This window comes from Rhinolophus sinicus, linkage group LG06 (assembly GCF_036562045.2).
Source record: "Rhinolophus sinicus isolate RSC01 linkage group LG06, ASM3656204v1, whole genome shotgun sequence".
NCBI classification, from domain to species: Eukaryota; Metazoa; Chordata; class Mammalia; order Chiroptera; family Rhinolophidae; genus Rhinolophus; species Rhinolophus sinicus.
This window is the reverse complement of record NC_133756.1, coordinates 135,085,799-135,109,072: the sequence shown is the minus strand read 5'-3', so window position 1 is coordinate 135,109,072 and position 23,274 is coordinate 135,085,799. Positions and strand designations below refer to the sequence as shown.

At 36.6% G+C, this 23,274-nt stretch overlaps 1 protein-coding gene across 2 annotated transcripts in view; it reads right to left on the bottom strand.

Annotated features, from left to right (window-relative positions):
- Positions 1-13,346: 13,346 nt before the first annotated feature.
- NELL1 (neural EGFL like 1) overlaps positions 13,347-23,274 on the bottom strand; it is a 757,006-nt gene continuing 747,078 nt past the window's right edge. For both annotated transcript variants that reach the window (XM_019742633.2, XM_019742632.2), the window contains 3 exons: positions 17,855-18,031; positions 15,293-15,517; positions 13,347-13,837 (listed from right to left, as the gene is read on the bottom strand). In XM_019742633.2, coding sequence (XP_019598192.2) covers positions 13,787-13,837; positions 15,293-15,517; positions 17,855-18,031 — 453 coding nt within the window. In that variant the 3' untranslated portion in view covers positions 13,347-13,786. The remainder of the gene's footprint in view (positions 13,838-15,292; positions 15,518-17,854; positions 18,032-23,274) is intronic.

Genomic DNA, 23,274 nt, shown 5'->3' with positions numbered 1-23,274 from the left:
TGTCCCTTATAGCATTTGATATTTTAAAATCTGTTTAAAGCCTTTGCAACTCTGATTTCTAGTTTAGTGATTTATTCTTTTAATAAGTCATTTTCAAATGTTATATGTGAAATTATCTAAGAAAAGTTCTTCCCGGGGAGTGCCTGATCCACAGCAGAATCATTTTAGCTCTGTTCCTAAACGTGATTGAAGACAATACTTCACCATTTTTAAACATTATGGCACATAGGACCCCATATTTTTGTTCTATTGCCATAAGTTTGTTTTCTAGGTTGCTAATCTGTTCTTCTGTATTAACTAAGCTGCTGTGGATTCCTTCTAATGTATTTTTTATTTCAGTTATTGTATGCTTCATCTATGATTGGGTCTTTATTATATCTTCTCACTCTGTTGAATTTCTCTCTGAATTCCTCTATTCTACTTTCAAGTTTGTGGAACATCCCTGTGATTCTTTCTTTGAGTTCTTTATCAGGCAAATTACTTATCTCCGTTTCATTAGAGATTTTTCTCTAGGGTTTTTTTCTTATTCTTTCATCTGGGGCATATTCTTCTCCTTCCCCATTTTGTTTGACTTTCTGTGTTTGTTCCTATGAGTTAGGTGAAATAGTTCTCTCTCCAAACCTTGAAAAATTGGTCTTGCGTAGAAGTGAGCTCTGTGCAGACTGTTTCTCAGATGGCTTTGTCAAGCTGGTTGGAGTCAGGGCAGGGGCGTGCAGTAGTACCTTGTGTGCTGTCTGGCCAGAAGGAGCAGGTTCTGAGTGAGGCATCCTGGTGTAACTGTGTGTGCATTAGCTCCCCATTGTGCTAGCTGTCCGTAGTCAGGATGGAAATGCTGTGGGAGCCTGATGTGTGCTCAGTTCCTTGCCCTTCTGATCCAGGTGGGACAGCCCTGTGTGAATGCATAGCAGCATCCCACTCCAGAGAAGGCAGCCCTATGTGTGGTTACCTAGTATCCTGCAAGTTCTGCATTTTCCAGGTGGGGCAGCCCTGTGTGCATGCAGCCCAGTGGGTGTGAGCAGCTGCACCCTGTCGTACCTGCTGGATCAGTTTCCAGGAGGGGCCCTTTGTGGGCACACTATAGTTCCTTCTGGACCTAGCTACAGGAGGGGAGGCTGGGGACGTACTACAGCAAGCTTACAGGTTTGCCAGCGCACCTGGATAAAGCTCCCACCCACTATTCTAGTGCAGGAGCAATGTAAGCAATGGTACTCACAGGTTCCTTTGGTCCTGGAGAGTTCCCTCAGCTCCCAGGGGCTCTCACAGTTCCCCAACCTTCACTATGTGGTCTCTTTTGTTTGTTGTGCAGAAGCTGTTCAATTGTCCCCCAGTTGTCTCTCATGAGTTGCTCTAAATATGGATATCTATTTGATGTGTTCTTGGGAAGGGGCGACCTCAGCATCTTGTCACCAACTTGGACGTGCTTCCAATTATTTACTTTCTTGAAGCAATAGTGCTAAAATAGTAAAATATTGTGTAAGTGTCCCTTTAAAGTTGAGCATTTTGTTATCATGTGAGATTGACATACCAACTACCAATAAATCTAGGTAAATTTGCATTTCTACACGTTTAATATTTCTATTTGGCTTTTCAGTTCCTGAAGTATTGATTTCCCTCAATAACAAATTATTAAAAAAAATTTTAACAACATCAAGTATTAAAAAGTTGCTGCAAATTAGGTTAACTTCATTTTTCTGGTAATCTAATTATTTCTTATCAAAAGTTTTGTGTTACATAGTGGGCACCACCTTGGAGAGTTGACTACTACGTTCTATTTTGTTGTTGTAATGGTGGTGGATGTTATGTTCTTGGATTAATCAAACAGATTCTCCTCTTCCTCAGTGTTCCATTACCACTGTTTGAAGCTGTAACACAAGATGACATCACAGTCATGAACCACAGAATTGATTCCAATGTGCACAAACCAAGAAATCAAATCAGGATACCGCACAGACATCACATTGACTTAAAGACCCAGTTTCTGATAAATGCTCCTTGAATTTATTTCTGGGCATGGCACACATCTCCTTTTTATTGCTTTGTGATAACCTAATATAAATCTTAAGTTTCTAATGGAAAAAAACGTTGTCGTCTCATATTTTTCCTGGGTATATAACAAGATTTTTATAATGTTTGTTAGTAATTAAATATGGAATAATTGATAACTAAAAAATAATCGCTTGTATAAATATGTGAGTGAATGAAAACGTGGGTAAACAAATAATACTACCTACTTCTTTAATAACTTCCCATTGATCTCAGAATGAAAATGTGACTGCGACGTTCCCATGATTGCCTGCAACATCTCACTCCAGCCTACCTGTCCAACCTCATCTCATGTCATTCTCTCCTTCATTTATTAACCCCTGGCTCCACTCATGACCTTCAAAACCCCAAGCCTTTTCCACACTCAAGCCCTTTGCATTTATTATTTACTTTACTCCTACGTATTTATTTCTGGAAAAATATTCCCACAGCACTTTTCACGTATCACTCCTCATTCTCCATATCTCAACTTGCTTATCACCACCTTAGAGAGGTCATCCTTGATCACCTCACCCTTGATCACCCTATCTGGAGTGGGCTTCTTCAGCTCCCCTCCAATTTATTACTTTGCATTTCTTTTTCCTGGTACTCAGATAATCTATAGCTATATCACTCATTTAACTATTTTCTAGCTAATTGTCAATCTTTTCCATGTGAAGCTGCAAATGCCATAAAGATAGAGACCAATTTTGTCTATTTATTCTATATTTGTGAGCCTATTACATTCACATTAAATTAATGAAAGATAAATGGGTGAATGAAGAAAGATACCAGAAAACAGACTATATGCAGGATTGCCTTTCAATGTGAGATTTCATTGTATGTATTCTGAAGTGTGATGGGATGTGTGTGTGTGTGTGTGTGTGTGTATCTTCAGAAAAGGAGTTATTAGGTTTTTAATTTTCATTTAGTTATTTTCCTATAAAGCCTGAGATTGGGTGATTGGGTAAATGGCTTGCTGTTATTGTGGGTTTAGATATGCTGTTTGGGCTTTTAATCTGAACATTTCTCAGTTCCTATTATCATTTTCGTAAAGCAATATCACAATCAGGAGGGATATGTAACAAAGAGACAATAACAGGTATTATACTACCTATGATTATCTTTTAATATCATCCACTAAGAAGTAAGAAAAGCTCACTTAAAATTGAAATGTGAAAAAATCTTTGGAATCATTAGAAGAATGGCATAAGGGAAAACTGGATTGGGTGGTAGTTTTAGGTCTATGAGTAACTAGTTACAAATTTTGGGCAAGTCACTTAACCTCTCTGAGTCTTGGCTCTATTTGTAAAAGTGAAGGTGAGGCATTAGCTCAATAACTTTCAGGCTGTGCTCTATTGGAGTCTGTGAGTTGTGGTGGGCTACGTAAAGGGATTCCAGTTCTCCAACCTCTGCTCCAAACAGAGAAACTCTGCTGTAATCTGATTTTTATATTGGAGCACTGAATAATTTTTTATTTTAAAACAGGTATTAATTGCTTAAGAACATTTGAAAGTCAATAGAGTTGATTATTTCACTATAGTCCATGATAACTTTGTGATAGTATAAAAAATTATGATTTCAATTTTTTACAAAATTAATCAAAACCCTGCTCTATGCGAGGCTCTATGCTAGATGCCAGGAGAAGAAGGTTATACATACCCTAGCCTATGGCCTATTGAAACCATAATAAAAGGCAAATATATATTAAAATTTCATAATAATGACGTAATCACTGTATAAAGCTCAGAAGAGGGGAAGCTATGGGACATATTAAGATATATTAATTATGGATAATTTATACATACATTGTAAATTGCATACATTATATATTATATGCTACTTATGTATGACATATATTAATATAAAATATGCACATATATTTCATATGTAACCTAGAGGGAAAGAATGAGGCATAATTTATATTTAATAAATGTGTCTAGTTAATATATAGAACTTTCATCTCCCCTCGTATTCTAGTCTCTTGAATCATAATGCTTTCACACTACCAATAATTGGAGAGTAGCTCCATAATTGCTTTTCTATTTATTATTGTTTCTTACCACTGTGTATGTTATCATCTTTACATTTGTGATGGTGCAGGCAATAGTTAAGATCTGTAAGGAGACAGATCTGTCAGATACCACTTTGGTTCATTAAATTGATGTCATTCTACACTGCAAGTTATAGCGTAAGATTTAAGCAGATTCCATCAGGAAATTTACCACATTTTTATTTTTTTTAAGTAACTCTTTTTCTCAATTTCTGGATCAAGAAAGTATTTCAGGCAGTAATTTATTCCAATAGGATCTCCTAATGGATTCAAAGATTATCAGCGCCTTCAAAAAGCCCACATAATGGTGATCTTTAAGAACTGTTTTGTTCATCATATTTCCTCAGAAGAGCTTAGCAGAATATCTCATTTATAAAATACTCAATTTTTAATAAGAACATGTAATCAATTATGTTATACGAAGTAAACCCCTTATTGATAGGAGCTGTCAGTAGTTTAACTTGTGCTGCTAAATATCGATAACATTTTGTCATCACATTAGCACTGATTAATTTTACCCACCCAGGTCTAAAATGAAAAGAAGAAGACACTGAGTCTTATGACTGCAGTTGTAAAACAGGAATATTTTAGGATAAGCCATCAGTGCTAGAGGATTTGCAATAATGAATGAATGAATGTACACAAATTCAAAGAAAACCGTTACATTTTAAAAATTCCTTGGAAAAAGTAGAAATGCATATTCTAATCTACCCACTAGTATTCAGTCCAGTGTCTATACCAGAGTTTGCCAAACTTTTCCCGTAGAGGACAAGATGGTAATATTTTTGGTTTTGGGAGCCATGTGGCCTGTGTTGGAACTGCTCAATTCTGCGGTTCTACCTCTTCAGCTGTAGACAACATGTAAATGCATGGGCACTGCTCTGTTCAATGAAATAGAAGTGCTGAATTTAACACAAGAGACCAAAATTTGCCAACTATTGACCTATACGGTCATAAATGATACTTATAAATATCTGTTTTTCTAATGAACATTGAAAGGTATTTTTTTTTTTAGTGGTGTCATCAATATTTTCAAAAGAATCATTTCCAAATTCTCAAATTTGTTTAATAGATGTGTTTAGTTAATATATAGAAATTTCATCAAGATTACATTTAAAGCATTAAAATAAAATGGAGATATGTTCTAATTTACCACACTAGCAGCAGTTGTCAAATACAGTATTTAAGATCCTATTATCATAATTTAACACATGAAATTGATTTCATGTAGTGAACTCCATCTTCACAAAAAATATTGAGTATCACCTCTTTTGGACAAATATCAATGAATGATGGTGATCTGAGTTTGTAATATTTTTATTAATAATTTTATTAATATTTGGAATTTAAAATATTTCATGATGACTGACTTAACAAGTTAATTATTTCTTAATATTGGGAAAGTGAATAAAAATTCATGAACCAACTTAATTCAGAATAATGATAAATTTACAAGTCTTAGGTAAATTTATAAGACTTCAGGTCTTATATTCAAGTGTATTACAAAACACTAAGATATGACGAACCTGAAACTGCAACCTAAGTTTGAAGTCTCAGTTCAGGGAAAATGTCATTTGCACAATTTATTCATTTTGTATAACACAATAATTGCCTATTCTTAAAAGTATGGTAGTGTCTCAATTAAAACATTCACTGTGATGAAACAATTGCTGAGCATATAAATAGCTTTTCTTATTTTAATTAAATTGATTGGGGTAACACTGGTTAATAACATTATGTAAATTCCAGTGGTAAAATTTTATATTGCAACATTTGTATATTCTATTGAATGCTCAACACCCAAAGTCTAGTCTCCTTCCATCACCATGTGTTTATACCTTTGTCCACCTGTTGTCTGTGTCTGAGTTTGTTTGCTCATTTGTTGCTTTCTGTTGTATATACCACATATGAGTGAAATCATATGATTCTTATCCTTTTCCATCTGATTTATTTTGTTTAGCATGATACTCTCAAGATCCATCCATGTTGTTGTAAACGGCAATATTTCATCTTTTCTTATGGCCGAGTAGTATTCCATTGTATATATGTACCACATCTTCTTTATCCAATCATCTGTCAAAGGACACTTAGGCTGTTTCTATGTCTTGGTTATTGTGAATAATGCTGCAATGAACATAGGGGTACATTTGTCTTTATAAATAAGTGTTTCAAAATTTGGGGGTAGATAGCCAGAGGAGAGATTGCTGAGTCATATAAACGGTCGATTCTTAATTTTTTGATGACTCTCCATACTGTTTTCCATGTAAAATGGCTGCACCAATTTACACTCCCACCAGCAGTGTGCAAGGATTCCCTTTTCTCCACATCCTCTCCCAACTTATTATTTCTTGTTTTATTGATAATAGCTATTCTAACAAATGTGAGGTGGTATCTCATTGTGGTTTTGATTTGCATTTCCCTTATAACTAATGATATTGAACATCTTTTCATATGTCTGTTAGCTATTTGTATATCATCCTTGGAAGATATTCATGTCCTTTGCCCTTTGTTAATCAGATTGCTTTTTATTGTTGAGTTCTTTATGTATTTTGGATATTAACCCCTTATCAAAGGTATTATGTGCAAATATCTTCCCCATTCAGTTGGTTGCCCTTTTGCTTTGTCCATAGTTCCTTTTACTGGGCAGAAGTTTTTTAATTTGATGTAGTCCCATTCTTTCATTTTTAATTTTTTTTTTCCCTTTCCTTTGAGATCTAGTTCATAAAAACTGCTCTGATACCACGGTCTATAAGTTTAGTGCCTATGTTTTCTTCTACGTATTCTATTTGCTTCAGGTCTTATATTCAAGTGTTTAATCCATTTTATGTTAACTTTTGTGTATGGTGTCAGATAGCAGTTTAGTTTCATTATTTTGCATGTGGCTTTCCAGGTTTCTTAATACCATTTTCTGAAGAGACTTTGCTTTCTCCATTGTATATTTCTGGCTCCTTTGTTGAAAAACTAGTTGCCCAAGTATATGTGAGTTATTTCTGGACGTTTAATTCTGTACCATTGGTCTGTGTCTTTCTGCTGATATGATACTGTTTTGATTATTGTAGCTTTCTAGTATAGTTTGAAGTCAGGTAGTGTGATACCTCTGACTTCGTTCATTTTTCTCAGGATGGTTTTGGCTCTTTGCTGTCCTTTGTGGTTCCATACAGAAAATGTCATTGGGATTTTCATGGGGATTGCAATAAATCCATATATTGCTTTGGGTAATATGGCCATTTTAATAATCTTAATTCTTATAATCCATGTACACGGAATACCTTTCTATTTCTTTTTCTTCAATTTCTTTCAACAATGTCTTATAGTTTTCAGTGTACAGTTTCTTCATCTCCTTTGTTAAGTTTATTTCTAGCTTTTTATTCTTTTCGTTGCAATTGTAAATGGGACTGTTTTCTTCATTTCTCTGATATTTCATTGTTTTTATATAGGAACACAACAGATAATTGTATATAACTTTTGTATGCTACAACTTTACTGTACTTGTTTATTGTTCTAGTAGCCTTTTGGTGGAGTTTTTAGGGTTTTCTATACATATATACAATCATATCTCTGCAAATAGTGACAGTTTTACTTCTTCATTCCCAATTTGAATGTCTTTTATTTCTTTCTCTTGCATAATTGCCCTGGTTAGGACTTTTGGTACCATGTTGAATAACAGTGGTGAGAGTGGCATCCTTGTCTTGTTCCTAATCTTAGGGAGAAGTTTACAGTTTTTCACCAATGAGTATGATATTAGCTGAGGGTTTATCACATATGGGCTTTATTAGGTTGAGGTAATTTCCATTTTATTGAGTATTTTAATCGTAAGTGAATGTTATATCTTCTCAAATATTTTTTGAATCTATTGATATAATCACATGATTTTTATTTTGTTAATGTGGTGTATTACATGGATTGATTTGAGAATGTTGAACCATCCTTACAGTCCTGGAATGGACCTCACTTGATCATGATGTATGGTCCTTTTAATGCATTGTTATATTTGATTTGCTAGTATTTTGTTTAGGATTTTTGTATCTGTGGTTTATCAGAGATACTGGCCTATAATTTTATTGTGTTGTCCTTGCCTGGTTTCAGTATCAGGATAATATTGACCTCGTGAAATGAATTAGGAAGTATTCCTGTTCTTCAATTTTTTGGAAACGTTGGAGGAGCATAGGTATTAATGTTCCTTGAATGTTTGGTAGATTCACCAGTAAAGCCATCTGGCCATGGATTTTTGTTATGTGGGAAGTTTTGATTACTGTTTCAATTTCCTTACCAGTGATTGGTCTATTTAGGCTTTTCCAATTCTTCATTGTTCAGTTTAGGAAGGTTATGTATTTACAATATTTTTTTTCATTTCTTCTATGTTATCAAACTTGGTGCATATAGCCATTCATAGTATTCTTGTATAATGCTTTCTATACCTGTAATGTCCATTGTAAACTTTCTTCTTTCATTTCTGATTTTATTTGAGTCTTTTCTCTTTTTTACTTAGTTGAGTCTGGCCAGAGGTTTGCAATTTTATTTTCCTTTTAGAAGAAGGAGCTCTTTGTTTAATTATTTTTTTTTCTATTGTTCTTTTATAGTGAACTTCATTTATTTTCACTCTGATTTTTATTACTTCCTTCCTTCTACTAACTTTGGCCGTTGTTCTTCTATTTCTAGCTCTTTAAGGTGGAATGTTACATTATTTGCAATTTTTCTTGTTTCATGTGGTAGGCTTATTTATTTATTTTTTTAATGAGGTGAATTTAATTACTCACAGATGCTTGGGTGACAAGAGTTCCTCTGAGAGGCTGGAGAACTTTTTTTAAGACTATTTTTTTAAAGCAGTTTAGAATCACAGCAAAATGGAGACAAATGGAGAAAGACTTGTATAGAGATTTCTCAGATTCCACCTCCCCCTTCACATGCATAGCCTCCCTCATTATCAACGTTCCCCACCAGAGTGGTATATTTGTTATAGTTGGTGAACCTACATTCACACATCATAATCAATCACAGTCCATAAGTAACGTTACAGTTCACTCTTGGTGTTGTATATGCTATGGTTTTGAACAAATATGTAATGGCATGTGTCCATCGTGATAGTATCATAGAGAATATTTACACTACCTGAAAAATCCTCTGGGCTCCACCTGTTTATCCCTGTTGCCAATCCCTGATCTTGAAGAACCTTTTGAAAATTAAATTTATTGGAGTGACATTGGTTAATAACACTATATAAGTTTCAAGTGTACACTTGTATAACACATCATCTGTATATTTACATTGTGTGCTTGCCACCCAAAGGCCAGTCCCCCTCTGTCACCATATATTTGACCCCCTTTTACCTCCTTCATCCTTCCCCCACTCCCTTGCCCCTCTGGTAAGCACCATATTGTTGTCTGTGTCTATGAGTTTGCTTGTTTGTTTGTTGCTTTCTGTCTTATATCCCACATAGGAGTGACATCATAGGATTCTTACCTGTTTTCCCTCTGACTTCTTTCATTTAGCATGATACTCTCAAAATCCATTCATGTTGTTGCAAGTGGCAGTATTTCATCTTTATGGCTGAGTAGTATTCCATTGAATATATGGAGGTACGCCTTTAATGCTATAAAGTTCCTTCTTAGTGCCACCTTTACTGCATCCCCCAAATTTTGGTATGTCATATACATATATTCATTTTAATTTGTCTCCATGTACCTTTTGACCTCTTCTTTTACTTCTTCTTTAGCACAATAGTTGTTCAGTAGCACATTGTTTGATCTCCACATATTTGTGGTTTTTCAAGCATTTTCCTTATAGTTCATTTCCAGTGTCATTCCACTGTGGTTGGAAAATATGCTTGGTATGATTTCAGTCTTCTTAAATTTATTGGGAATAGTTTTGTCCCAATCCTTGAGAATGTTCTATGAGTACTTGAGAAGAATATGTATTCTATCATTTGGGCATGGAAAGTTCTAAAATGGTCAATTAAATCTCTTTGGTCTAATGTGTCATTTAAAGCAGGTATTTCCTCATTGATTTTTCTCTTTGGATGATCTATCCATTTGCTGTCAATGGGGTATTCAGGTCCCCTTCTATCATTGTATTTTTGTCAGTTTCTCCCTTTAGGTCTGTTAGCATTGCTTTAAGTATTGTGGTGCTCTCAGGTTGGGTGTACATATATTTATAAGTGTTCCATCTTCTTAACGAATTGTCCTTTTATCATTATAAAAAGTCCATCTTTGTCTCTTGTTACCTTTTTTATCTTGAAATTTCTTTTGTCTGATGTAAGTATTGCTGCACCCACCTTTCTCTAGATGTCATTTACTTGAGGTATCATCTTCCACCCTTGCATTTTGAGCCTATTTGTGTTTGTCTTTGGAGCTGAGATGAGTCTCCTGTAGGCAACATATATTTAGGTCATGTTTTTTAATTCATCTTGCTACTCTGTGCTTTTTTACTGGTGAATTCAGCCCATTTATTTACATTTAGCATGATTATTGACATATGAGGACTTACTACAACAATTTTATCTTTTGTTTTCTGGTTGCTCTTTATCTCTACAGTTTTTTTTTTTTTTTTTTTTTTTTTTTGGCTTGTGAGTCTGTCTGCTATTTTAATTTGACAGTTTTCTGTGATTCCCCTCCCTTGCCTTTTTTATGTTTCATGTTAGGTCTGGATTTTTGTTTTGTGGTTCCCATTAGGTTTATGGAAAATGTCTCATACATACTATAGTCCGTTTTCTTCTGATTGCCTCTTATCTTCACTCACCTATACCCATTCAGTCCTTTTCCACCTCACTTTTTTTGATTCTGTAGTCACAAACTATCCCTTTTTATTTGGTGCATTCTTTAGTACAATATAGCAGTTACAGTTTTTTTAATGCTCCTTTTCTCCCCTTTGACCTTTATATTGTAATTAGGTGTTTAATAACCTATTCTTAAGCAGATTTACAGTTTCCTGCTTCTGTCTGTTAATCATCTTACTCAAAGATTTGTATGCTTTTGTCTTTTCATTGCTGTTATGAGAGCTCCTTTCAAGATTTCTTGTAATGGAGGTCTTGTGGTGACAAATTCTCTCAGCTTTTGTTTTTCTGGGAGAGTATTTCTCCTTCATATCTAAAGGATAACTTCACTAGATATATTACCATGGGTTCATGGTTACTCTTTCAATATTTTTAATATTTACTTCTACTATCCTGTCTTGTAATTTTTCTGCTGAGAAATCTGACAATAATCTAATAGTCTTTCCTTTGTAGGTTACATACAGCCTTTTCACTGGCTGCCTTGAGAATTCTTTGGCACTGAGTTTTGACAGTTTGATAACGTGTTGGAGAAGGTCTTTTTGAATTGATATAGTAATTGTTTTCTGTTAGCCTTCTCTATTCTAAATTCTGGTTCTTTCCCTAGGCTTGGGAAGTTCTCATCAAGCATTTTAGTAGGTTCTCTGCTCCCTTCTCTCTGTCCTCTCCTTCTGGTATAACTGTTATCCTTAGGTTGCATTTTCTAATGTAGTCACAGTTCTAGCAGAGTTCTTTTTTTCTTTTTTCTTTTTTTTAACTCTTAGTTTACTCTCTTCTTCCTCCTTGGTCATTTCTATCTCTGAGTTCCCTAATTCTCTCTTCCATCTGGACTGCTCTATTTCCAGTGCTTTCTGCTGCAGCCCTCATCTCATTTAGCAGTTCTTCACCTCCAAAATCTGTTTTCTTTTTTATAGTTTTAAAGTCTTTGGTAACATAGTCCTTTTGTTCCCGAGCTCATTGACCTGCCTTTCTGTTTCTTGTGTATCATTGACTTTCTTCATAACTGTGATCTTCCATTCTCTGTTACTTAAATCACAGTCTTCCATGACTTTGAGTTTGGTTTCTGGAGACTTCATTTTCTTTCTGTGCTCCCAAGTTACCTTGGTAGCTCATGGTATTTCATGGACTGTTTCTCTGCGTATTTGAGGTAGTGATCTCTTTTCTTCTTTAAATACTGTTTGTTGTCAATAATTCATCAGGTTGATAGGTAGCATATTTTATTTTGTTTTTTCCTACCTGCACTAATTTGCACCTCCAAGATCTTGGTAAAGTGGGGTAGCTTAAGTTAAGGAAAATACTGTGTACCCACTCATGTGATGGGTGTCCCCTCTGTGACCAGTTTGCCTCCTTTATAGGGCATCACCACTTTGGTGGGGAGGTGGTTTTGCAGGCTCTCAGTGAGACCTCCTTTTTCCACCTTGTTTTTGGCTTTACCAGTCTCTGCCAGGGCATGGGGGGAGAGGAGGTGAGTTTGTGATTTCAGGGCCCTGTCTCCTCATCCAGTTATGGCTTTTGGCTCCGCTGTTTTGTTCACAGCTTCTTAGCCACCTCTGTCCAGTTCTGTTGTGATGGGGTGGGGGTAGGAGACGCCTTTTCCAAGAGTGAAACTGCTTCTGCCCCATTATAGTCCAGGCTGTAGTGTGAGAGCTGCAGCCTGACTCCGCTTCTACTACCATGCTCACTGGAGCCATGGTGGGTGCTCAACTGCGTCAGTGGCCACCATCCCTCTCCTTCCCACTGTCCTGTCTCCCATACCTGTCCCAATACATCCACCTTCAGATGTCCCAATGCATGGATCTTCCGGGTGTGTTTGTGTGTTGAACAGGGAATCCTTTGTTGAGTGACATTGTCTGATTTGTTGTATATTTAAGGGGAGAAACAATGGAGTCTTCTCAGTTTGCCGTGATGCTTACATCAGCTTTCCAAATAGCTTTCCTTAAAAGTGTCTCCTTTGACTATATAGAGTTGTGTGGTTTAGTGGAAAATAGCACTAATCAGGCATTAGGAGACCTGGTTACAGTCCCAACATGCTAATAATCAATTCGGTCTAAACAAATCGGTTGACCAGGACATGCTAATTTACTGTTTTGTAGTGTAGGAATATTACCATTCATCTGAGATATAAGGATAACTTGTATTACTAGGTATGACAGTCCCTTGTAAGTTATCAAATACTACATAAAAGTGATGCAAAGATACTTTCAGTGCCAGGAATGACAGTAAGCATTGCTGCTTCTAAATTGTGGCTTAAGATTATGTTTCACTTTGTTTGGTAGAGAGAGTAGAAAATCCTTCTTAAAAATAACTATTTAATTATGTTTGTGGTCTTTCTCCTCTTTATCATAATTGTTTTTAGTTTGTTTAAGCTAACTGATTGGGCATCAAAATGTGTTCAACAGTTTGAAATATAAGTATGATGCAATTAGACTACCTACATATATTTATCAACACGTTTCTCAGGGATTTCAGCGAAGTATGACCATAAGTATGCAGGGGATGGGACAAAATCACAACAGGCAACTTTATTTGTAGAATTTGATCCAAAAAATTAAAAAATAAATAAATGGAGCTGAATCTCTATTGTTAGTACACAAAATAAAAAATAATAATAATAAAAAATACATCAACATTTACCAGGGGAATCATGTAAATGAATTTGCAATCGATCTCATTAGAGAAACATGTGATTTACAACACGGGAAACTTCTTTAACAACCATAGACTTAAATGCACTGCACTGTAGGTCACCTAGACTAGTTAGCAAGAATAAGCAAAGTGGTCGGTCCAAAAGGCAACCCTCTGAACGCCTTCCTCAGATGGAGACTTTGGTAATTGTCCGTGGTAAAAAAGCAAAACAAAATGAAACACCAACTTCTGTTCTTCATCATGTTGGATGGTCATTTTGGCCATTTTTCTCCTGTGATGATGAGTCCATTTTAAATACTTCAGTTATTATGAAGACACTCCAAATCCACAGAACAGCAGACACTTCCATTCTGTGCATCAAGACACAAGCATTAGCTAATTGAGGCATGGGATATAAATTAATTAGCAATGTCCACTTTTACATACAAAATGAGTATCTACATTTTGAGACAAACTCCATAAATGCTATAGGAAAGTGCTAGAGGAAAAGTGGAAAGGAAGAAAGGACTCATGAGACCCTCCAAGGTCCCCCATGTTGGGTTCTGCTGGCAGCACAATTTCATACCCCTGTCTGAGCTCAAACCATGTTTGGTACTTAACTGCTGTATTTCCAAGTTGTTCACACAACTTATTCACTGGATTTAATCCAAATAAGATTATTTGCAAAAATAATCCCTGAAAGATAATTTGCCATTTAAAAAAAAACAAAAACAAAACTAACCCAAAGTACCCATGAACCTGAAGGCAACTCCAAAATAGGTTCCAGAAAGGTGGCATATTACGAATATAGTCTCCCATGGTAACTATGAAGGGAACAATCAATTACATGTATTAATGTAAATGTTCCTTTGTAAACCCCTTAAATAAATCTTAAAACTGATCTCACAGAAATAATACTAAGTAACACAGGTTTCCATGTTTCCTGGTCAATTTGTTTGCTGGGCTGAATGTACACATGGGACCATGACTTTTGCTGTACCGAGTTTTATACTATCCTTAAATTCTGTAGTTAAAAGGCAAGAGAGAGGACTTTTACTACTGGGGCTGCATCTTAAGATGAGACTCTCCAGAAAAGAGAAAAAAATCCATATTTATAAGAGCATATAAAGACAAGTTAGGAATCTTCCATTGATGCCTGAAGCTGAGACAGGATTTGATAGAACCAAACAGACTAGTCTTTTTAACGAGCTTAATCATGGGAATCTTAAACAGATGTCTGGCAGAGATTTGACATTGCCTCACCCTTGCTTCCAGTCAGCTATAGTCACAACTCTTCAAAAGCTTTGAAGGGAGAAAGGGGTCAGTGTTTAATTTTAAAGACATATGAGGATGCCTCATGGGAACTCCTCGAAAAACACAGAAAAATAATCACAATTAAATCCTGCAGCAAGAGTGTCAGGTCCCTGTTTTAGGCACCCTGATAATTAAACAAAGCAAACAGTTTCATAGAGCACTTTTTCCTAACATTGACAATTTCATGAAAGCTTTAAAAATTTCCAGGATAAAAACATAAATCTTTTTTCTTTCTTTCTGATATACAGGTCGAAATCAGCCATATTTGGGCCTACTGTCAATTCTTAAATGCTGTGGTTTGAATGCAAGAGAGAGACTTTTTAATTCTGTGTTCGTTTGGAATTTGCCTATATACACTATGTAGCTATGATCCGTTCAGACTTATTAACCTCCTGTGAGAAGTAAATGCTGCCTGTGTTTCCACCACGGCCCTTGGAACCTGTGGATCAGGAGTGGACCTCTTGTAAGTGTTCTCTGCCAATTGCATGGTTAGCCTCAGGACATCCAATTACCTTGCATTTACAGGTTGTGCAGGGAGATCCAACCATTGTCCACACTGAGCCGCTAAGCCTTGAAACGCCATAGCTGTCCAGGCAAGTTTTCCTGATGTCATAGGTGATGTTATCAGCCAGGCAGGGGTCACTGACACAGCGGGGACAACACTCCCCTTCCAAGATGGCTGAGTACTCACAGCTTAAATTGGGGCAAGTGAGTGGCCAGCAATCTACCTCTCCTTCCTGTGGAGAGAAAGCCAAAAATGCCTCATCAGCGTACTTAGGCACAATTCTGTTGCTAAACTCCCAGAGGGGAAAGAGGGCACAGTAATTCTCATCTCTGTCCTCAGTGACTGTTTCTACTTTAGCACCATTATGGGTACAATGCGCTTCCTCCTTGAAGAGCTACTACAGGTATCACCTCCTTCAGTGTGCTTTTGATGACTGTCCACACTGCAGGCCCGGAAATAGTTAGGGCCCGGGTCTGTGTCACTGGCAGCTTATAATTATCAGTACATTTCCACAGTTTTGAGTTTTCAGGTTTGGGGCTCACATATCTCTTTCTCTCCCTGATGCTTAGCACAGTTTTGGTCAATGAATGATAATCAAATGAACGACTAAATGAAAAGATGGTAAGGTACTGGCTAGTGTATAGAGAGAAAAGCATGTCTTTTAAGGTCAAAGGGAAACCTAAAGCACTGTAATATTTCAACAATGTCATAAACTGAGCTGCTAGTATTACATTTAAAGTTGGGCAAATTAAGGAGAACCATTTTATAATAGTTTTGAATGTGCCGTGTAGCTAGTGGAGCATATTACAGTTCAAATAGAGTCTCCAGGTGTCTCAGAATCTGGCCACTGGGACTCCACTGAGCTGCCCATAGTAGAATTGCTTCTCTATGCCGCCCCTTCTGTTAGCATGACATTCATTATAATTTATGCAAACTCATGTCTAATTATCCGGTCAACTTCACAAGGCTATGGCCTTTGATCAGCTGCATGAGAGACCATTTACATCCTGCTCCCCATTATGGCATCCAGAGTCTGGCACATGCAAACTCTCAATGAATATTTATTAAATACGACCCACATTATTCTTAAATAATTAAGTTATGTGTTCAACTGCTGCAATTTTCCCATGAAATATTAAACTTAGGGGCTGAGGATGGAAGAGGATACATTTTTGAAATTCTATGATAATTTCATATCTAAAATTAATACCAATTTTTCTGAGTGACACTGGCTTCTTGAAAAAGAAATGAAATTTCCCTGATATGGAACCTAATTCTATGGTTGTATTGGATTTGTTTGTCCCTGGATAGGAGTTTGAAAAAAAAAATGGCTATGATTTTAATTTATCTGAGTTATAGTCTGGCTAGTGTATAAAGAGAAATGCATGTCTTTTAAGGTCAAAGGGAAACCTAAAGCCCTGTAATATTTCAACAATGTCATAAACTGAGCTGCTACTATCAAATTATCTGAGTTATATTCTTCAGTATTAGGAATGATTAAGAAGGATATATTCTATTAAGATTAGCTGCACATTCACCAGATTTTAGAACATCCAATAGAAATGTAGAGCATAATTTCTCTGAATATTTATTTTCATACAGTAGCCATAGACTGAATCATTCATTTCAGCAAATGTTAACTATGAAATGCAGCTAATAGTTTCCATTCCAAGGTGACTTAGTTATGATTTAGTTCCATTAGTTATGTCTGACTCCACACAGATGAAACACCATATTCCCTATGACGATGTGTCCTAACAGTCTTTGCATCCTTAGAAATATTTGTTTGTGGCATAATTTTTAACAATAAGAACCATTCCAGAGAAAAGGTTTAATTTCTGGACCTGTCTTCAATCTGATTATATTATTAGTATCCCTAGCTTAAAATCCAAAATAAATTTCATTTTTTCAATCTGAAGGCTTAGCATCTGAAACATGTTGTTCAATCTAGAAAATATTATCAATAGTACTTAATGTGCATGAAGTATCTCCTATGTGCCAAGTACTTATCCTTCACATACATTCTCTAATCTTCATAACATCCCCTAACAAATAGGCTTTCATCCATTTGTGTACATTGAAGGAAAGAGATCATTGAAAAGCTGGCACTTGCCTAAGTTAATCACACAGAACTAGCACATGGGAGAACCATGATTGAATTCTAGGCCTTGTGACTCAATCCCTGATATTTCTACTAAGTTACTTTATTCTCCTACTGAAACCTTTAATGGTTATGTCCCAAGAAATGAAAGACTTTGCTGTCTAAGAACTGCAAGTCTTGGTCAAGGCTTTCTACCATGCAGGGATTTTTCTTGATCTAGATGTCCTAGTAAGTGGCAATAGTAAACTAACATGACTTGGGTCAAATGTTCTTTTTGTGTTGCACAGTGTTTTAAATAGTAGAATCTGAATGTCTTCAGACAGAGTATATGCCCCTTAGTTAGCTCCAGAACCCACAATTCCCTGCATAGGATTATAAACAGCGGGGAACTAAATAAAACCCACAGACAGCTGAGTTTGTAACCCCTCCAGAGTAAAAGCTAACACCCTCCAAAGGAAGCTGACATACCAGACACCGGCACTGCTGGCAGCTGTGAGTCCAGTTGTCTCCACTGCGATAGAGCTTGTGTCCATTTTGATCTAAACATTGACTTGTGACCCTGGTATCACACTCTGGGCAACAGAACAGGTCAACGCTTGGATTCTGGCAATCACAAGCTGTCCGTCGGCAGAATATCTTCCCATCCTGTTTAGAAACGACATTAAGGAGGTTTCATCATGAGGGAAACAATAAGATACATGCATCGTCAAAACCAAACCTTTAGAGAGCACATAGGAAAGGTTTCTTAGAATCAAAGTATCCCCTGGCAACCTCCTATTTTTTCAAAACAGATGCACACATGTGATCTCACATATCCATGCCCTGTCTTTCTATGACCTTGCCTGTAGAGCAAGACAAGTAACCATGGAGATATTTCTAAGTTTAAAAAAGAAGTCAATATTTGTTTAAAACTTTTTTTTTCTAAATGTTTCCTAGAAAGCCTATTTCTAAGTAAAACTATAACTAATCTGGGCAGGTAAAATGAATATATGATCAAGAATTCATTTGAGTGAAAAAATCATACTACTGTTCTTTTCCCAGTTCATAATGATAGCACCTAACACATTCAAATGCATTCATTGAATTTTATTTCTGTCTCAACTGAGAGAGAGTCTGACTGTACACTTTTACAGAAGAATTAACTGAGGCCCAGAGAGGTTAAATGACTTATCCAGTATCACAGAGGTAGTGATTCTCTAAGCATCACCACCAGGTCTTCTGGTTTCAAGACAACTTTTCTTCTACAAGACAGCCTTTAGGTGGTCTATTACAAGAGGCTAAAATCAGGTGCCATGTGGAGGCAGTTCCACAAGTTATAAGCACAGTGCAATTTCTGCAATAATGGCCCTGCATTTATAAAGGTACTATACAATGATACTTATAAGGAATCGGAGGTCAACAGCATTCAAATATTACTACTGAACATTTTTCAGCATATCTCATTTATATATCTGTTGTTCACAGTAACTTCACATCTCAGATAATGAAGAAGCTGAAAATGTAAGGTGAGAGCTGTGGCCACCCCTTATAACTGCTTTGCTGAGTATTTACAGAACCAAAGAATCTCAGGGCCAGGCATACCTTAGAGGACTCATAACAAAACCGCTTTGACCTATACTTTGAACTTTTCTAGAGCAACCATATTCAAATGTCATCAAGTCTTGCTTGGAGCTCTCCAATCTTGAGGAACTAACCACTATGGAAGTCAGACAAGGTATACATCTCTGCACATGTCTGAATGTTAAACACTGGACTTGTTGCCTCTAACCATTAATCCTTGTTCACACCGCTGGTAATCATAGAACTCCCAAGCCCTTCTGCCCCATTTCAACTCTTCTGTTCTTTGAAGACAGAATTTAAAATCTCCAATGAATCATCTCATCTCTGGATTAAACATCTCTAATTTTTGGACCTGTCCTCATTCATTTGAATCCTCTTATTATTATAGTTGCCTTCTTCTTCAATAGTTTTGACTATTTCCAATAATAATAATGATCTACCATAATAGTAACACTTGTTTTGTGCCATAAATTGTACTAAGTCTTCTCAATGCATTATCACACTTAATCCTGATAATTCTGTGGAGTAGAAATTTCTATCTCCATTTCTCAAAAATGGTAGCTGAGTTAGAGAACTAAATATAATTCTTCAGTAATGGTCTGACCAACACAGAGTGAAGTGGGACTCCTGGTCACCTTATTTTTAGTATTGGACTTTTAAAAAATGCAGCCTGATCTCAATATTTACATTCTTGCCCTGTGTCATATTGTTGACTTACATTGAGCTTAATGAAGACTACATCCCCATTTACCCCTAGCCCATCTTGTGTAGTTAGTAGTTTGGGGGCAGCAAGTGTAAAATTTGTTTATCCATATTGTACTTCACCTTGTTAGATCCATTTCATCCCTTCTGTCACAATCATTTCTAAATGCTGTTTCTGTCATCCACCATAGTTTGTCCTCCTTCACAGCTTAGTGACATCTGCAAACTTGATGGACCTGCCCTCACCATCTTCATCAACTTCACCAACAACAATGTTGAATAGGACAGGGCTTGCTGAGATAAGCTTACTGTCAGCTAAAGTGGAAATCTTTGAATGCGTTACATTCTCTAAACAGAATGAAAAGGACACATGCTAGCTACACATATAATAACAGGTTTACTGTTTCTCCCCTTAAATTTCTAACACATTGGACAGCTGTGACTCCACAAATGATCCCTTGCTGAACATACAAACATACCTGATCCGCTCATTGGGACATGTGAAGGTGAGTATATTGGAATAACCAGGGTGGGGGGAAGGACAGTGGCTGCAGGTGCAGTTCCATGTCCATCATGTCTCCACCAAGCATGGTAGTAAGGGAGAAGTTTCCATCCTGGAAAAGGCATCTCACTTCCTTCCTTCCCCATCATAGCACAACTGGGTTTGAGGTGTCTGGGAAGCTTTAAGCAAACAGGTGGACCTGACATGCATATCTATTAGGTTGGTGCAAAAGGAATGGCAGGTTTTGCAATTATTTTTAAACTTTTAAACCGCAATTACTTTTGCACCAACCTACTAGAAGAGGGAGCAGAGCTGCAAGGTTGGAAACCTGCCTCCTCTCCCTCATAGGCTCTGGCAGAGCCTGGTAAAGCCAAAAACACAGCAGAAAAGTGAGGTAGCTCTGGGAACTTGCAAAACAGGTTCTCCACCACATTCCCCCACCACAGTGGTAGTGCCCCATGAATGAGGCTTTCTGGTCACAGAGGTGACATCCATCACATTCGTGAGAACATAGTATAGTCCTTAACCAAAGGTATGGAGCTGCACTGAGATCCCAGAAGTGCAAATAGTGCAAGTAGGAGAAAACAACACTACATACTGGGAAACCAACAAACAAAAAATGTACTCTACCTATCAACCTGCTGAATTGTTGAGGAAACCAATATCTACATAAGAAAAGAGAGCATTATCTGAAATGTGCAGACAGAGAAACAATCCATCAAACCATGAACAACCAAGCTAACAAGGGAATTAATAAAAAGTCTCCAGAAACCAAGTTAAAAGTCATAGAAAACTGATTTAACTGACAGAGAATACAAGATGGCAGTTATGAGGAAACTCAATGTTATACAAGAAAATTTAGAAAGGAGGTTCAATGAACTCAGGAATAAAGAAAATGAGCAAAAGGAGTACTTTGCCAAAGAGGTGCTGGAGATGAAGAACTGAATAAATGAGATGAGGGAGATATTAGAGAGCACTGGAAATTCAGCAGTCCAGAGGGAAGAGAGAATTAGTGAACTCAAAGATATAAATGTAGAAAGGAGCCAGGAGGAAGGAGACAAAAAAGAGTATTAAAAAAAAAGAAGAAAGAAAGAAAGAAAGGAGGAAAGAAAGGAAGGAAAGAAGGGAGGGAGGAAGGAAGGAAGGAAAGAAGGAAGGAAGAAAGAAAACACTCTATAAGAACTATGTGACTGCATTAGAAAGGGCAACCTAAGGATAATAGGTATGCCAAAGGAAGAAAGAAACAGAGAAACTACTCAAACAAATAATTGATGAGAACTTCCCAAGCCTAGGGAAAGAACCAGAATTTAGAATAGAGGAATGTGGGGACAGAGTCCCGGAGAGCAGTTTCCAGGCTCTCGGCCTCACGTGGAAAGGAGCTGGCTCGGGTAGTAGATGGTCATAAGCTGTAACTAGTTGGCCATCAGCTGTTACCAGTTAGCCATTAGCCACTGATATAACTGCCGTGGCTAAGCTAGCAAGGGAGGATTGCAGTTAGCAAGTGAGGTTGGTTGGCAGAGAAGTGGACCGCAGGTTGTGGATCATGTGGCTCCTCCTTCCTGTGTCTCCAACCCAGCTGCCAGCAAGAATATAGTGGTATGACTCCCCTATGTATGGCTCCATGGGTGTTCCTTTTTGGCCTCACTATATCCTGTGTTTTTGTGTGGGGAGCGGGAGCTGAGACACTGCAGAACAAGGAAGCTAACAGAAACATAATTATATCAATTCAAAAAGATCTTCTCCAAGACTCATGTTATCAAACTCAAAAATCAATGACAAAGAATTCTCAAGGCAAGCAGTACAAAAAGACAGTAACCTACAAAGGAAACACCACTAGATTATTATCAGAATTCTCAGTAGAAAAATTACAAGACAACAGAGAGTGGAAGTAAATATTAAAAGTATTTAAAAGAAAATTATTAAGCCAATGATAACATATCCAGCATATCTTTAGATACCAAGGAGAAATAAAGGCTCTCTCAGACAAACAGAAGCTGAAAGAATGTGCTACCACAAGACCTCCATTACAAGAAATGTTGAAAGGAGCTCTTATACCAGAAACAAAAAGACAGAAGTATATAAAACTTTGAGTAAAATAATTAGCAGATAGACCGAAGCAGTAAGAAAATGCAAATCTAGTTCGGAATAGGCTATTAAACAATTATAAAAGTTAAAGAGTGAAAAGGGCATTAAAGTTATAACTACAGCAATTTGGTAACAAATGCATAACATCAAAAGCAATAACTTGTGATAGAATCATAAGGGGAAGAGAAAAAGGACTAAATAGGTACATGTGAATGAACATAAGAAGCAACCAGAAGAAAAAGGACTACTGTATGTATGAGACAGTTTACACAAACTAATGGTAACCACAAAACAAAAATTCAAGCTGAGACATGAAACATAAAAAAAAAAAAAAAAAAAAAGAAAAATGGAGGAAAAAAATCACAGAAAACTGCCAAACTTAAATATCAGACAGAATTTAAAACGGAAACCAAAAGACAAAATTACTGTAGTAAGTCTTCATATGTCAGTAGTTACCCTAAATGTAACTGGAACAATATCACCCATCAAAGGCACAGAGTAGTGGGATTAATTAGATAAGCAAGATCCAACTATGTGTTGCCTGCAACTCATCTCAGTCCCAAGGACAAACATAGCCTCAAAGGGCAGGGGTAGAAGATGACACTTCAAGCAAATGGCCTCTAGAAAAACAGGTGTAGCAATGCTTACATTAGTGGAAACAGATTTAAATATTTAAAAAAAGGAACAAGAAACAAAGATGGACATTTAATAATGATAAATAAGACAATTCATCAAGATGATGTAACACTTATCAATACACATGCACCCAAACCGAGAGCACCACAATATATAAAGCAATTGCTAACAGCCCAAAAGGGAAAACTGACAAAAATACAATTATAGTAAAAATACTATAGTACATACTACAGTAAAAATATCTCAATACCTCATTGACAGCATTGGATAGATCAAACAGAATGTCAATGAAGAAATATTGGCATTAAATGACACACTAAACCAAATGGACTTAATTGATCATTTTAGAACTTTCCATCCCAAAATAACAGAATACACATTCTTCTCAAGTGCACATGGAACA